This window comes from Topomyia yanbarensis, chromosome 1 (genome assembly GCF_030247195.1).
Source record: "Topomyia yanbarensis strain Yona2022 chromosome 1, ASM3024719v1, whole genome shotgun sequence".
NCBI lineage: Eukaryota > Metazoa > Arthropoda > Insecta > Diptera > Culicidae > Topomyia > Topomyia yanbarensis.
In genome coordinates this window covers 164,341,061-164,358,891 of record NC_080670.1, presented here as the reverse complement: position 1 = coordinate 164,358,891, position 17,831 = coordinate 164,341,061, and the positions used below count along the sequence as shown (strand labels likewise).

Sequence of the window (17,831 nt, the reverse complement as noted above, 5' to 3'; positions counted from 1 at the left end):
TCGCTGAGAAATAGGTGTCTTGGAAGTTGGCAAGTTCTCCGGGGCTTCAAGAACCGTCATAGGTGGCCAATGTGGTCAAAGCTACTTTGATTTGACATTGGTAATCTAGACCCGCGAATCCAAGTAATGTTGTATAATATTGCATATGGGTCATTCCACGTCAGATTTACAACCAAAATTTTAATTCCTTTCAAAAAATTTTCTTGCATTCCATAGCTAAAATAATAGACACGTATTTTTTTATTTTGGCTGAATATGATATTTTTTCAAGTTATTAGTTTTTGGACTTCTGTAGTTTATAAAATTGACTATTTTTCAATCACTAGTAACTTGGAAATGATTTGATATATGGAAGAAAATATTAAAAGAAAAAAAGTTGCATTTTCAAATGAGCTAATCAAAAAAAAATACATAAACTTTTTTTTATATATAACTTATGAAATCTACAATTATTAGAAACAAATTGAACCTTTTAGAAGTTGGACCAATTTTTTTATCTATTATTTTCTTGAAATATTTATAATCATGTTAAAAAGATTGTGTACAAATTGAGGAGTGGATATCAAAATACTTTGCGAGATATTACAATTATAAACTTGAAACAAGCAAATTTTACACTAAACACCCCGATAGTCCTGTTATAATTCAAATGTCTCGTAAAATACTTCGAGTTCCATTCTGAAATTTTCACATAATCTTCTCAATATAATTATAAATTATTAAAAAAAGCATTTTTTGGGCTCAACTTTAAAAAAATTTTTGCTTCTAATATTTGCAGAATATACAATATGTAACTTATATATTCTGCAAATATTACGAAAAAATTCCGATGAGATCATGCGAAAACTCAACTTTTATTATTTAATGCTTTTTCCAGAAATCTAATAGTTTCTGAGTTATCAGTGATTGAAATATGTTCAATTTCATAAAATCTATAAACATATTTTATAAAGTTAAAAAACTCACAATTTGAAAAAATATTAAATTCAGCTAAAATAAAAATTCGTGTCAATAATTTTTAGCCAAAGAATGCAAAAGAAAGTGGAGGGAACTAAAATGTTAGCTGTAAATCTGACGTGCAATGACCCGCATTCCAAAAATTTAAGACTTTTTTTTGAAGGTATCCAAATGTTTGAAGAAAATAATTTGTTTTTAAAGTCGCCTTGTTTATTAATAATATAATTATATTAAGAAGATTTTGCCCTCTTGAAGGTTGGAGGTTGGAAAAATTAGGGTAAAATAAATTTACCGACGCACGTGAGCCATCCATTCCCGGCCAGCATAGCATGATGAAAGTCTAGCAGCATGCAATTGTCGTTAATGATACACACCAAAAAATATGAATTTTATCGTTGACGTAATTGCAAGCATGACATAATTTAGTAAACCGTAATTCACGAAATGCCGAAATATAAGCGCACTCCGTTTAATTTTACATGATACATATACTTTACATGCGCAATGACATAAAATTACACGTACTGCCATTCAGAACAATCGCCATATGTGGCGTAAAATTACATGATTAGCGAAATTCAACGCCAAGTAAAATTAAAATGAAACGTAAAAGTAAGTCATTTTTGATGCTCGTATATGTCAGGGTCAGGAGACGTAAATTTACACGATTTTTTCTAGGTGTGTAAATATACAACATTTGCTGCATTTAGACGAGTTTGATTGCATGTTACATGTGTTTTTCTATTCTATTTCATTAGTCTGTTTCTTTTGTACATCTATTAGTTTGCTTTTCCATTATTTATGTATACCAAAATAGTATTGTTCAATTTATGCTCTTCTAGTTAAGCTCTTTGCATCTTTTTTTCTTTATTCGGCATGTTATGATTCCTTTTATTAGTATATCTCTACTATACGCTATCTATACTCATATAGGTACAAACGCTCGTGGCCTTCGCGATAACACAAACCTGGCCACAAACGCGACCTGGCAATTGCAATAATCCACATATACTTACGCCCGCGATTTCGCCTACATGAAAACACCCCGGTAGTTAAGTAAACGTGTCATCTTTAAACATCCAAACGCGGTCTCAAACATTACCCACCCATTCGCTATTCGCCCCCACCCACACGTGACAAACACGCTAATATACAATTGCTTGAGCCCTTCGCGACCATCCCCGGCACCTACACCCGCGATCTCGTAAACATGATAACATACCGGTGATAAAGTGAATATCTCAGCTCCTATAAATTTTCAAACGCGGTCTCAAGCGTGAACCTAAAAACTCCCGCACTCGCACGATCATGAATCGGTCAAATCCGGATGTATCTATCCTTGATATCAGCAGCCTTGATATCCATGCCTTCAATTGGATCAATTAAAAAAAGAAAGCTCTCATATCCATTGGACACCACGTTACATGGCGACATGACCGAGGACTCTAGTGATATGGGGTAACTTACTCCCTGTCAGAACGTGAATTGTACACCAAAAACTAACTCTCAGAATGAAGGTCCGCGTGACCATCCAAGAACGCACGCGTATATAGAAAATGCCACACGGTTACAAAATCCAGTGTTGTACACGCAAAGTCACATGAACGCGAGCACACGTGACAAACACGTTAACATACGAACGCTTAAGCCCTTCGCGATTAACAACGCACACCTACGTTCGCGATCGCGCAAACTTAATAACACCCCGGTAATAAGGAGAACGTTTTAACACTCACGAAGTTTCAAACGCTGTCTCAAACATGAACCTACAGACGTCCGTTTTCGCGCGTTCATGAATTGGTCACGTCCGGAAACCATTTCTCTCTGTCCTAATAACTTAGGTCCATACATTCAATAGGACCAATAAAAAAAAATAAAGCACATATCCACTAGACAACACGTTCCATGGCGACATTACCGGGCACTCTACACTGATAATATAAATTCGTAAATAGAATGAAATCGATCATACAATACACGAATTCATTCGTCGTTTTCTGCAACGAAGTATTTTCGTGCATTCTAAATAGTAGGTTTCGTTCATTTCATGAACAAGAATGGCCGCTTGGTGAACGAAATCTTTCGTAAATTTTACACGTTTAATGTATACTGCACGAATGTTATCGTTGATAACGACATTATTTTTCGTGAATGAAACGGAATCATTCGTTTATTTCAATAAATGTATGTGTATATTACGAACGACTTCGTTGGTCGCACGAATTCATTTCGTTCATCTTAGAAAAGTTTTCGTATTTATTATCTTCTTATTTTTTCATTCGATCTTTTGGGATCGATGTTTGACAACACCTATTTTTAGTTAAAAAAAACAGATCTTTCAAAATCGATTTTATTGTGATATGAAGAAATGGTCGGTTGATGAACGAAAGTTTTCGTGAATTTTATTTATTTAGTGTACATTGCACGAATGCTGTCGTTGAAAACGACATTAATTTTCGTGAATGAAACGAAATGTTTTGTTTATTTTAATAAACGTCTATGTATATTACGAACAATCTCGTTGGTCGCACGAATTCATTTCGTTCATCTAAGAGAAGTTTTCGTATTAAATAGCATATTCTTTTCCGGCAGAGAAAAACTCAAAATTATTCATGCAAAACCATCGAGTGATGGCTTAACTGAATCCGTACTGCTCCGGATTCTAGATCTACTAGAAGCGGAAGAGGTTTAGAAAATTTTCCTGAAACCGACAGACACGGATACGGCTACTAAATAGCCAGATCGAGACCGTCGTGAACATCAACAATTATCTGACGTATAGCAACAATGACTCCATATTCTACCTCTATTGAAGCTCTGTTGACGTTGACGGTTCGACGAATGGTGCTCGTAAACATTATAAAGATATTCGTATATAGCAGCGAAGAATTCGTTTGCCGAACGCAGCTGTTTCGTAATAAGCCAACGAAAGTCGTTTCGTGGTTTTCACGAAAAACTCGTAATAAAAAATAAATGTGTTTCAATAGAACTAAGAACGATTCATTATATGTACGAAAAATTCGTATATTTTATGAAAATTATCTGTACGAAACTAATGCAGGATATTCGTAAATCGCTACGAATATATTCTATCAGTGTAGTGATATGGAAGATCTCAAACTCTTTTATCATCTTAGCAGTACATCAAAAAATAAAAAAATAGATTCGCGGTCCGCGCGCGATTATCCAAGAACACACGCGAATATGCGAAAGGCACACGGTTATAAAATAGAAATCATACACGCGAAGTTGCATACACGTTAGCACACGCGACATACAAACGCACACGGGATCGAACACGTGATCGTACAAATGCTCGAGCTCTTCGCGATGATACACCGATCGCGAGTCCCTACGCTCGCATATACCCGAACCGTACAATGAATATCACATTCAGAATCACGACCAGCTACAATTGGACTAATGCAGTGTTTTAGTGGGCAACATTGCCTGTCTCGTCTGCAAATTGTAATATGTGATTCTGACGAGGAGCCCTTTCGAGAACATAGCTCTACAGCTCCAGTAGGACAACTCTCGAAAAAAAAATTATAATGTCTCTTTGTGCTATCGTGATGTTCGCGTAATGCGATTCATGTTCAAGATTTCAGGAGCTAAATCACGATTTTCATAATTTCTTTGCGCGTTATTCTTGAGCTTATTATCACATTTTTCACGCGGAGTGACAATGTGAACTGGGTCATGAAAGCGCAACCGATTGGTGGTATTTTTTGGTTTCATGAACTATTTCACGAACACGATTTGTGACTCTGTAATTTATTTGTAGCGCTTAGCGCAATTTTTGTTTTCTTGTCGTACATCACACTGAACCTTATCAAATGAATAAAGAAATTTGTGAAAATATTAAAATCCTGCACAAAATTGCATGTACCATTACTGTATCATGTAAATGGAAACGTACTTTATGATTTTCACGGGCACAGATGGTGAATGGTGACTGATAAATTCGGAATCATGAAGCAGCGCACGATGCATAAAAGGAGTTTCGTGAAATACTTCACGAGAATATATCAAGACTGCTTTAATTTTGCAAACTCACAATAAAAAAATCGAATATATAAATGTAATAAATCATGAATCAGTTCACGTCATATAGTCGAACAAAAAACAATGTTCCTTAATATGCGAATAAATTCACGAGTCAATATTTTTATAAATAACTAGCTAATACCCATCACACGTTGCTGCGACTTTCAACGAAATAGAAGGAAAACACTTATCAGTCCGAAGCGCCATCAGACGGGCAGGTAATCCCCAACCAATAGCACACAAACACGCTCCGTAACAAATGTCTACTAAGTATAAATTTCCACAGTAATCAGTTAAGCCGTTTGGGAGTCCATAAATCACATACATACGAACATTGACTTTTATATATATATAGATGTTAAAAAAGTTTTGGATTGGTTTGCGGACAGAAAAACAATCTGGTAATAATACAGCGGAAACGGTGGCTTAAGTTCACAAAAAAAACAAATATCTCCTGAAATAAAGGCGTTATACAGGTATTACGGAAGGAGATAGAAACACAATTATAAAACACGTGATTTTCAATCACGGTCCTGCTTTTGTATCGTATAATAGTGATTGTTCTAGAATTCATGGCACTTTATTCACGAATTTGGGAACAATATTTTTCCGTACATGTTTGTAAAATGCCATAATCCTTTGCATCAGACCTTACATTTTAACTAACGCTTTATCTTTTTAAAATAATCTAGTTTAAGCATGGAAAAATATTTTTGAAAAATTCTGTACTTTTGAATTGGTTAGATTTTCCTGCAACTTGTGGAAATGTGCTTAGAATTTACGGAAACTCGTAAACTGCCCCTGTACCTGTACCCATGCTGACACCAGTTCCATTCGTCACAGTTTCACGCTCGGTAACGCTGCTGTCTAGTTTATTCCACGATTCCGTTTCGCTAATTTCGGAAAGAACCACCACAAACTTCGAGCGAATCACTGCAAGAACCAAACCCAACCAAAATGATGCCATCGTCCGTCGTGGGGTTAGAAGAGAAACAGTCGATATCGTGACACCCGCGGGACAAGACTCACCGGCACTGAATAGTGCCATTTCGGTTACTGTCGATTTCGTTGGATGGCAATTTTCTCACCATCCGTGATGGATATGATGATCATGACGATATGGTGGCATCCCCATGCTTCGCCCCGCGGGCTGACCAATTACAAGCTGAATCGGGCCGTAACTGTAACTAGTTGTAAAAGAAAAACCGCGCACTTGCAACCTGCTGCTTGATTATTGATATGAATCTGTATGTATAGCTAGCTACCTACATGTCTGTGTACGTTAAATGTTTTTGTTTAGTAAAGTTTCCTGCAAGTATCTTAACCAAGGAGAGGCTTCGTGGTTTCAGTCGATTTGAATAATTGCTCTTTAAACGTTCGATGTTTCAATTAATGAAAGTAATCGCATTCGTGTATGATTTCTCCTGCGTGGAAGAAAGTTTTATAGGTGAAGAAGCAATTGAAACAATCTTTTTGACTGCACCTTATACTAGCCTCGAAATCATTTTCATATCCGTTAGCGATAGTGTAACAACATAAAACAAATGAATGATTAAAATAGTTTTACGATAAATTTTCATACCATCACTTATAGTCGAGTCACTGAACTTAGTCAAAAATTGGAGAAAATAAATCATACAAAAACAAAGCCTTCGTACAACAAAACCGTTGTGAAATTTGACCTTCTGTTCCGACAGACTTTGCAGTTGATAATCAGTGTACCGGACCATTCTAGGGCTATTGCTACGATTCTATTGATAATCCTTGGTTGGGGCTCGAACATACTGTATGACTGGCTTAAAAATACAATAAAAACATAATATTAATTTAAATATATTCTACTATTTTCAATATAAGACCATTTCCATAAGAAATTCGCGTTTTGACTTCGTCTCATCAGAATCCGGCACTAACTTAGTTACAGGACTAATCTAGTGCCGAGTTGACGCTAGCTTTAAAAACGTAGACACAATTTGTGTTCCTGAGTCAAGCGCGATGTCCCGCAAGAAAACGAGTTCATTTTAAGCTGAGGAGGACTAGTGAAGTCGAAACATTTGGCTTGGCTTAACAAGCCAATGTAAGATGCACTATGCTAGATATCTCCTTGTTTATTACAATTTTTGTAATAACCATTTTTTCTCCACTAAGGAGAAAATTGTTTTAAAGAATCCACGGACTCTAACTCACGGTTGACTAGCCCACAATTGTTTTTACATTTTTGGAGCTAGCGTTAATCCAGAGCTAGCTTAGTCCTGTCATTAAGCTAGTGTTGGATTCTGATGAGACGAAGTCGAAACGCGAATTCATTTCATTGATTTGGTTTCTAGTTGATGACTTACTAATTTCTTGATTGAACAGATCTTTGAAGAGTTAATCAAGTTACTTTCCAATGGTCAACCATATACGTAAATTTGTACAGTGTTCAAAGGTCGTAAGTAGTGATCAAAATACGTAGCTGGAAAGTGGCGTGATGTGGGAGTGACAGTCAAAAAAGCCCTATCTTTGAGCTTATTCGGATATACTTTTCTATTACAGATATGTGATTGGTTCTTATTATCATTTCAAAAAGCGTAATAACATTTGAAATTACAACGAGACCATTCCTTTCTTACATGAGCACTTGTATGAAAAAGTACTTTCATTTAAGTTTCCTACTGTGGATCATAGATTAGAGTGTAGTATTTATCTGTGCAACTTTCAACGTGTCAGAATAGGTCCAATTTCGGCGAAGTTGTTACTTGTGCTTCTTATCGAATATTAAATCCTAAATGCACAAATTTAAGAAAAAACACTTTAGGCGGAAGAATAAACAAAACTGTGTCTAATTCTTGTTTTTCGTTGATAAATCAATCTGTGCGACATAATTTAATGTTTTCCCTTCATACTCAGTAATAACAGAAATCTGAAGTTTTCTACAGATCGCAAAAATTGAACACTCGAATCTAGTATTACCGACCTCAGAGCATGGGTTCCGAACAATCCCAACTCCAGCAAACGGAGGGTAGCGCCGCACACCGAACTGCAAGTTTGCGTACCCAATCCAGCAATGCAACACCAACGCCAATGCGTTCGTCGACCGGTGCAAAGCTGCTTCGCGGAAACACCATTGCAGCGACGGAAATATCGGCACTCAGTTTGGAGGATGGCGGTGGACCTTCCTATTCAGGCACACCTTCCTCTGCCTACATCTGTGATTCGCGACCGGTGTCGCCTCCGATGAGTGTGTGTTCCGATTCCGATCTACCATACATATCATACACCGATCGGCCCATAGGAGGTAAGATTTTTTCACAATCCACGATTTATTGGTCGCACGGGAATGATTTACTTACGCCGCTAGCACGGCGAACAGCTGAATAAATATGATCAACACCTTTAATGGAATTTCTTTTTTTTCGTGTGTAGATTCGCCTAAATTACGTAATAAGCAGCAGACGAAGAGTGGTGGGAAGATACGTCCCAACAGTGTCATCGTGGGCAGAACACAGGAAACGGTCCGCAACAACAGCGGCAGTGCCGGCATTGGTAGGACCCGGCCAAACTCGACTGCGCACAACATCGTAGTGGTAAAGTCGGCCACCGTTAAGGAGACTAGCGTCGAAAAAGATGAGGACATCGTGCGGCTACAGGTAAGTGCGATCCCTCCCATGGTCTCTGATGTGGCAATTTTTTTTTCAAACTTGCCGGTCAAATGAAGCAAGATGCTAAACGGATCTGAAAATTGACTTACAAGTTATAAAGTGATTGATGATTGAATCGATTTGTGGCGGAAATTATATTATTGTACCATTCGTCATAATGTCTAGTTTCTATCGATTTCTTTATCCTCTTGAGTTGGCTTATTCTTGCTTTGAAAAGTCAAATATAATACAGGAATAGAAATGTTACTACGGTCGGTTTCAACTGCAATATCCAAAAATCGATCTCGATGTTATAAGAAGACGAAATACGATCAAAAATATTATTAATGTTCCCACCAGATTTGTCTGTTCTACCGAATTAATGAACCACAAAATTTGGGATACCTTAAATTTTATATTAAGTTATATATTATATTCAAGCATGTTTCATTCACACAACAATATGTTAGGGTGCAAAATGCAAAAAAATTGAAACAACAGATATGGCAACTACACGTGTTTCAGCGGTGGCGTCTATATGCAATGTTACGAAACTTGTGCTAGATGGAAGACGAGATAGTCTCTGCAAACTTACATTCAATACCCTAAACTGGATTGGTCAATCCCAACGGCCATTTTTAACATTGAGTTATAGTGTTCCTTACTGCTGAAGGGTTTCAGCATAAAACCGCTTTTTTGCGATTTTTTAGAAATGGGTGAAGCGAAACTTTTGTTTGAAAAACTGTCTTAAAAACACAACACAGGGGTTAGGTATTTTTTACATAGTATGTGTATACAAAGTTTGAAATGAATCCCTCCCCAATGTTTAGGGGTTTGACGGTATTGCAAACATCATCAAGCATCAATTGCTTTAAGATGGGTATTGAAATACGCCTCGATAGTGGTGCATCGAGGAGACCGAGAGGGTGTATGCGCCTTTTTTATGTTATATGTTTTTTCATACTCCGCACCAGCGCATACCAACGCTAAACCACTGATCTATGCGTGGTGGCGTGGCCGACTGGCGAATCGACGTAGATTGACTTTTGCTGTATGCCGTGTTTGCAAATATTGTTCTATTGGTGGTATTCGTGGACGGGGCTCACAGAGGGAGTCATTGTGTGTCCATTTATCGGTCGACTTCGTCATCGTGCATATACTAATTAAATTAATTTAATAATTAAATTTATTTAATAATTAAATTAATTTAATAATTAAATTAATTTAATAATTAAATTAATTTAATAATTAAATTAATTTAATAATTAAATTAATTTAATAAAGTAGAATAAGTAGAAACCTATTAGTTGTAGCTTTGTGATAATCGTAGTTTTTCGTACTAGTGTACAACTGTTATGTGCTAGTCGTGTATCTATGTATGTTTTCGTCTGAGTATTTACGACAGTTAGGTCAGGGAATGGATGCAGAATTGACGTATATGATAGACTATTGGCTAATGCTTCTGGTGATCAATCTGAGCATTTGGTTCTATTCATTCGGGAAAGTCGGGTTGGATAAATTAGGGTAAAATAAATTTACCGACGCATGTGTGTCATCCATTCCCGGCCAGCATAGCATGATGGAAGTCTAACATCATGCAATGGTCGTTAATGATAAATATACAACATTTGCTGCATTTAGACGAGTTTGACTGCACGTTACATGTGTTTTTCTATTCTAATTCATTAGTCTGTTTCTTTTGTACATCTATTAGTTTGCTTTTCCATTATTTATGTATACCAAAATAGTATTGTTCAATTTATACACTTCTAGTCAAGCTCTTTGCATCTTTTTTCTTTATTCGGCATGTTATGATTCCTTTTATTGGTATATCTCTACTATACGCTATCTATACTCATATAGGTACAAACGCTCGTGGCCTTCGCGATAACACAAACCTGGCCACAAACGCGACCATGCAATTGCAATAATCCACATATACTTACGCCGGCGATTTCGCCTACACGAAAACACCCCGGTAGTTAAGTAAACGTGGCATCTTTAAACTTCCAAACGCGGTCTCAAACATTAATCCACCACTCGCGCGATTATGAAACGGTCACGTTCGAAAGTTTTACCAGTCTGGACTAATGCCTTCAGTTGAACCAATCAAAAAAGTGACGCTCATATTCACTAAACAACACGTTTCATGGTTACATGACCTGGAATTCAAGTTTCCCCATAGGGAAACGGACTACCATCTGTACCATACACTAAAAATTAAGCATCAGATTCACGGTCCGCGCGTTTTCAAACAAGAATACACACATCATTATAAAATCAAAATTATACACGCAAAGTCATATACACGTGACAAACACGTTAATATACAAATGCTTAAGCCCTTCGCGACCATCCACGGCACCTACACCCGTGATCTCGTAAACATGATAACATCCCGGTGATAAAGTGAATGTCTCAGCTCCTATAAATTCTCAAACGCGGTCTCAAGCGTGAACCTAAAAACTCCCGCACTCGCACGATCATGAATCGGTCACTTCCGGATGTTTCTATCCTTGATATCAGCAGACCAGGTCTATGCCTTCAATTGGATCAATTAAAAAAAAGAATGCTCTCATATCCACTGGACACCACGTTACATGGCGACATGACCGAGGACTCTAGTGATATGGGGTAGCTTACTCCCTGTCAGAATGTGAATTGTACACCAAAAACTAACTATCAGAATGAAGGTCCGCGTGACCATCCAAGAACGCACGCCTATATAGGAAATGCCACACGGTTACAAAATCCAGTCTTGTACACGCGAAGTCACATGCACGCGAGCACACGTGCCAAACACGTTAACATACGAACGCTTAAGCCCTTCGCGATTAACAACGCACACCTACGTTCGCCATCACGCAAACTTAATAACACCCCCGTAATAAGGAGAACGTTGTAGCACTCACGAAGTTTCAAACGCTGTCTCAAACACGAACCTACAGACGTCCGTTTTCGCGCGCTCATGAATCGGTCACGTCTGGAAACCATTACTCTCTGTCTTAATAACTTAGGTCCGTACATTCAGTAGGACCAATCAAAAAATAAAGCACATATCCACTAGACAACACGTTCTATCGCCACATCACCGGGCACTCTAGTGATATGGAAGATCTCACATTCTTTTAGCATCTTGGCAGTACACCAAAAAATAAAGTATTGGATTCACGGTCCGCGCGCGATTATTCAAGAACACACGCGAATATGCGAAAAGGCACAAGGTTATAAAATAGAATTCATACACGTGAAGTTACATATACGTTAGCACACGCGACATACAAACGCACACGCGATCGAACACGTTAACTACAAATGCTCGAGCTCTTCGCGATGATAGACGCGATCGCGAGTCCCTACGCCCGCACATACCTGAACCGTACAATGAATATCACATTCAGAATCACGACCCGCTACAATTGGCCTAATGCAGTGTTTTATTGGGCAACATTGCCTGTATCGTCTGCAAATTGTAGTATGTGATTCTGACGGGGAGCCCTTCCGAGAACCTAGCTCTACAGCTTCAGTTTTACAATTCTCGAAAAAAAAGCTTTGAAATAAATCGGTTTAGTAGTTTTTGAATGGCAGTTAACATCGCAAATCGTGCATCGTCACCGAATCACTTGTAGATATTTTTGCATGGAAAAATTACTGAATATTATTGAAATGTTGCAAAATAATGTATAAAAGTTTCGATCACCCAAGTTTCTAAAAAAAAATTCGACAAAAGATGTTTTAACCCCCCCTAAAGCAGAACCATTCACTTCGCAGAACAACTTGAAAAACGTCGTCGAATGTAATGACAGCATCCCAAAATATATAGATAATGACAGTATTGAAGTAATGGTGAGAATGCGTCCGACAAAACCTTTTCCTTCCTACTTGACCATCCAATGCAAGTCAGTCCAAAGCAATGCATATACTCAGCGAACATTGTTCATGCACCCAGGGCAGATTCCTACGTGTCAATCAGCTGCTACACCATGGAAAACCTTGCGCAAAGGCAGCTAAGGAAATTCCATCACTTAGGAACAAATCACCTGTTTTCATAAACCCGTATCACTTTTAGCCATAAATAGTATCACTGGTCATATGATACATTTTAATAAATGTAGAATGTTCTAGGGGAAGAGGGTTGGAAAATAATACATATCTAATTATACGAAAAATGGGTATCAAATTTCTTGATTTTACAGTTACAGTTAATTAGTGGTTAGGTAAAGTATCTTACTGTTATTACTGTTGGTATAAGTGCAGAAACTCCTGTATTTGTAACCAAAATCTAACAATAATTTTCAGTCAGTTTTTACATAGATATACACTGTGCAAAATAATGATAAGACTGCATGTCATTTCAAGGAATAATCTTAGTGTGAACGAATAAAAATGACACAATTCTAACATTTGATGCTTTAGAAAACGTGTTGATAATATTTAAAATAATTGGTTACTTGTTACTTACCTCGGTATGAGGAGAGTTGCAACAAAGAGAACACTGTTACAAAAATCAATATATTGATGCTTTGTTATTGATTTGTACTAGTTATTCTGATGTAATTACTGATGTAATTTGATAAAGCATAAACAGAAGTAAGAAATTTAGAAATAAGCAATCATAGGATGAAAGTTTTTGTCGATTTATCTAACAAAAACAAAAAATTGTTTTAACCCTCCTCGGTCTTACCTACTAAACAGTAAAACGCATAATGAATTTGCGTGCGCAGTCGGATATTGTACCCTAGAGTCTATCGAAGCAGCTAATTGCAGCGCCAGCTTGGTTTAGGGACTATTGAGATATCTGACGTTTAAAATACTCACACTGATATCTCACATTTTTATACTACCGCCCTCCCCTCAAGCCCAGAAGCGGTTTGTTTTCCTCCCAATTCGCCGTCCAATCGATTTGTTTTGCTCCCAATTCAAATGTCAAAACGGCACAATACCAACGCAGCTGGATAAGTCTATACATAAATGACGTAGCATTTTGGGGGGTAGGGAGGGTATACTACCCATGATCGCATATTTGTCCCGTTTTCTATAGGATTTCCTATCTTTATGGGACTGGTATGCGATCATGGGCAGTATACCAAATAAGTGACGAGGTTTGACGAGGGGGATGGTAGGGCTTAAAGTTGTGTGACGTAGCATTAAGTTTAAATTTGTTGACGGGCATCAAAACTCAATAATTAGAGAAAACAATTTGATGTTACTCCATTCCCAAGAGAAATAAATTTAAATGCACACAAGTTACTTTTCATGCGGTTTTTCGTGAGGTAAATTTTACGATTCGCAAAATTACAAGCTCGCAAAAATACGAAAAGATTTTAATGCGGATTTAACTTGCTACATTATTTAGCTAATGTTGCCAACTAGTCGACTTAGTTTGGTAGCTAAATTAAATTTTCTCTTCGGATTCAATCAAACAAAATTTAGTAATTTTGATGAACGTGTGCTTCTTAGAATCATTGGCAACTGCAGGATTGTAAACTGAGAGAACTTCTCTTCATGCCCCCCTTGACATATAAAATTCAAAACAAAACTATCAACACTATATTTGTCATAAAATGGGCTTATTTTGTACGCAATTTGCTGTTATAATAAAAATGTTGATAAAAGTCGTCAAACATTTGGAAAGGATATGTATTTAAAATAATTGAAAAACATGTAACTTTTTTTCATCCCCGGCCGCGTTACGCAGGATGTGGGGGGGGGGGGGGGGGGGTGTTAGATAAATGCTACGTTATTTACGAGGGGGAGGTTAGAATTTTGTGAATAAATGCTACGAGAGGGGAGGTAGGGGTCAAAAATTGCCGAAAAAATGCTACGTCATTTGTGTACGGCCCCTTATGGAAAATTAATACGATAGGAAACACGCGTAATTGCAATAAATTGCTTCTCTTGTTATTCCATCAAACCTTTGACGAAAAATAGTTACCTATCAAGCTTGGCGCAAAACGGCGCAATACACCACTATGATATTCTGAAAGATGATCAAATTTCCTATGATACGCAACTAATGGCGTGCTGTTCCGATTTTTCCTTCTTTAGTAAAAGTTATGATGAATATTGAAGTTTGTATGTTAAGACGGTATTCTTTATCATAAAATGCTAACATTTTCAACTTTTCAAGTATTTCTTAATCCAAAGTTCATTTTCGCATGCATGAATTTTAAAGATGTTTGGAGTTAACTTGCGATAAATCTGTTCTAAATTGAATTATGAGTTAGAAATTTCAAATAAGCTGGAAACCTGAAAATACCTCATTTCTAATCATATCTCAACATCCAAAAAATAATTAGAGATCTTCAAATACCACAATTTTCCGCAGGTTATTAATTCAAAAAAATTTAACCATAAGAAAAATATTTTTGATGATGAAAATTGAATTTCATGTTTTTAATTTTGGCCAGCTTTGCATCACTGTGTGATGTAGGTTTAAAAAATATCGTCGTGACATTTGAAAGCCATAGTTCAGTTTAAAACCCTTTTTCGCTAGAAATTCCAGAGAACTATCATCGATACTGCAAAAATACTGCTGTATTTTCTCTGTAAGCGACTTGGTTCTCAGAACTTCCCAGCAAACTGCCCACGAACCAGGATCATGGAACTCTAGCCTCATCAAAACATCAGTACTCTTCAAACATTCCTTGGGATTCCTCGGAATGTAAAGGGATACCTTATTATAGTGAAGGCCATATACTGCCGTTATACGCATAATTGCCCCATGTATATAAGGAATCCTATAGAACATGGGACAAATATGCGTATAACGGCAGTATAGTTCGACAATAAAACGGAAGTCCCCTGCTTTCTTACTTATCTCCTCCAATTTCTATTTCAACCAGGTACAGCTTTGTTCGTTATCCGGAGAGAACCAAACAATACCATACCTAGCCAAACTCACTAAAAATGGGGATGAATGAGGGAGGAATTGAAAGGAGACACCCGTGAAGGTCTTTTAACAGATCATCCTTCAGCGCAATCGAAAAGTGACATTTATCCAACCTTGCTTGCACTCGATAAGTATTGAAACTCGAAGGCTCTATACAATGAGCCGAAGCATTGTTGAAGAGAGCACCTTTGCGGTTGTGTTTCTTTTCTTTGATTTAAATCAATTTGTTTCCCATTTTTTTGGGTTTTACAAGGAGCACGTTTCTCGAAACTACCAGTATCCACACCTGATGTTGTGAGAAATGACTCAATTTTCGATACCTCGAAAATCCAAAAAGGATCTACACGGTTTGATCAAAACGAGTGGGAGTTTACAATCTAGCAAAGTCCACACAATTAAATCAATTCAAATTCAAATGATAAAAGACGGTGTACTTATGATCAGATAACGACGGTTCGAACTCGTTGGCTGCGAGCCAGTTTGCCAACTAATGCGTAATACGGTCAAAGCAGAGAGTTACATCTAACACCTCTTCTCTGCCAGATTTTGCAAAAGTTGAGTGATTTGCTACATTAAGTATATGCAAATTTGTGCTGATTAAACAGTCCATCAATTCGGTGCCTCTCAAATTAATATCTGAGCTGCTTCAAATTATGTGGTGGGTATTTGCATCACTGCCGATTATGAGTGCAAAGTGCAAACCCATTTCTGCCACAGCATGATAAAACACTTTTGAAATCATCAGAATGTGATGATTCATTATGCGGCGAATATGCCGAACAATAGACGTATTTCCTGTTTATGTCATTAACAGTCACATTGACTGTGACAGCACAAATATCACGAGTTTGAGGTCGGATAAAAGATATGCGACGATAGCACTATTCACAAGTTGACATGCACGAGGCATTCAGCGTGGATTTGTCATGCCATTTGGTTGTAAGCTACGAAGACGGGGTTAAGTAGCTTTCCAACATAGAAGTTTCCTTCATTGAACCTATGAACCGGTCCTTGAACCTATGAAGCTTTTGCTTCCTGCGAAAGGTGGGATAGATTGATAGTTGCTGTACGTCCATGCTGAAGATCAATTTGGGCTTCTCGAACCATAGTCGATCAGAGCATTGCACATTTCATCATCGGCACTTATTGTACAGCTACTAGAAGATACCCAACATGTTGGCTGATAATCGCCTATAGCGATCCCCGAAGTGGGTATCAGTGACATGACCATCATTTGAATCTCACGATTTGCGAAACGTCCACTATGTAAGAAATTCGCTTAACGCAGCAAGGACAATACTCACGACACTCTGTGCCTGACTGGCATATTTTAATCATGCCAGCCACCCAGTCCTCGGCATAAACACTTCGACTCGAGGACTCCTGTTTTCAGTCGCCTCTTACGACATGGGATCTGGAACCCAATGGATCAATTGTTGGCTGAGATACTTCAACCCGCCGGATGCCACATGTCCTCTAGGCTGGACCTGCTAGTGAACCACAGCCACATCTGTTGTTAGGCGGAATTTATCGTGAAAAAAAAATTTTTTTATGTAAAATGAGTAAAAAACCCCATTAATTGAAAATTTATCTCGAAAACTCAACGTAGAGGTTAGGTATTTTATACATAGAATCTGTATGCAAAGCTTGAAAAATACAATTTTCGCGCTGAAACCCTTATACCCACCCACTCCCCTTCCCCCCAATTAATGTAAGAGAAAACTTTTCTCTTTTACTTACAACTGACAGTTGTGATTGGCGAGTAACGGATTGTCCGGAATTTTCATCCAAAGCAAAATTTTGACAGTTGGTTTAAAAGTCCCAATCACATGTTTGTCGATAAATGGATTCAATAGTGAGACAAACATTCAGAAAAAAAGCTAGTCCTTTCTGTTCGCACTGTTGCTAGGAAAATAAAATGTCAAAACACTTGTTCGAAAATTTTGTCGTGGATATTTGACCAAATTTTCCTTCGTGGTAATGGATGACAAAACTTAGGACGTATAATACTTCAACCGGCTTCATGGCATGTTTTTCTATACCGCTGTGCAACGAAATGAGGTAACAAAGTAATTCTGAACGATAGACAAGTTTAAGTTTTCCAAGAAATATTTCTTTTGGCAGGTCATCTGCAACAGTGGATAAACCATTAAAAATTTCGTACCAAAAGGAAGGTACTACAGAATATCTACCAAGAATATTGTTTACAGAAACATTTTTAGTGCAGTCTCAACCGGGCTGTCATGAGCAGTGTAAAAGCCAAGTGCAGATAACAATCAAAGGAAAAAAGCAAAAATTGTGGAATGAATCAGTTA

The 17,831-nt window shown here is 37.5% G+C and overlaps 1 protein-coding gene across 3 annotated transcripts in view; it reads left to right on the top strand.

Moving 5' to 3' along the window:
- Positions 1–17,831, top strand: part of LOC131679842 (BLOC-1-related complex subunit 5) — a 63,688-nt gene that overhangs the window by 24,410 nt on the left and 21,447 nt on the right. For 2 of the 3 annotated variants that reach the window (XM_058960593.1, XM_058960605.1), the window contains exons 2-3: positions 7,923–8,281; positions 8,410–8,633. In XM_058960593.1, the coding sequence (XP_058816576.1) occupies positions 7,969–8,281; positions 8,410–8,633 (537 nt within the window). In that variant the 5' untranslated portion in view covers positions 7,923–7,968. Of the gene's footprint in view, positions 1–7,912; positions 8,282–8,409; positions 8,634–17,831 lie in introns of all 3 variants that reach the window. The other variant, XM_058960600.1, reaches the window with a different exon arrangement.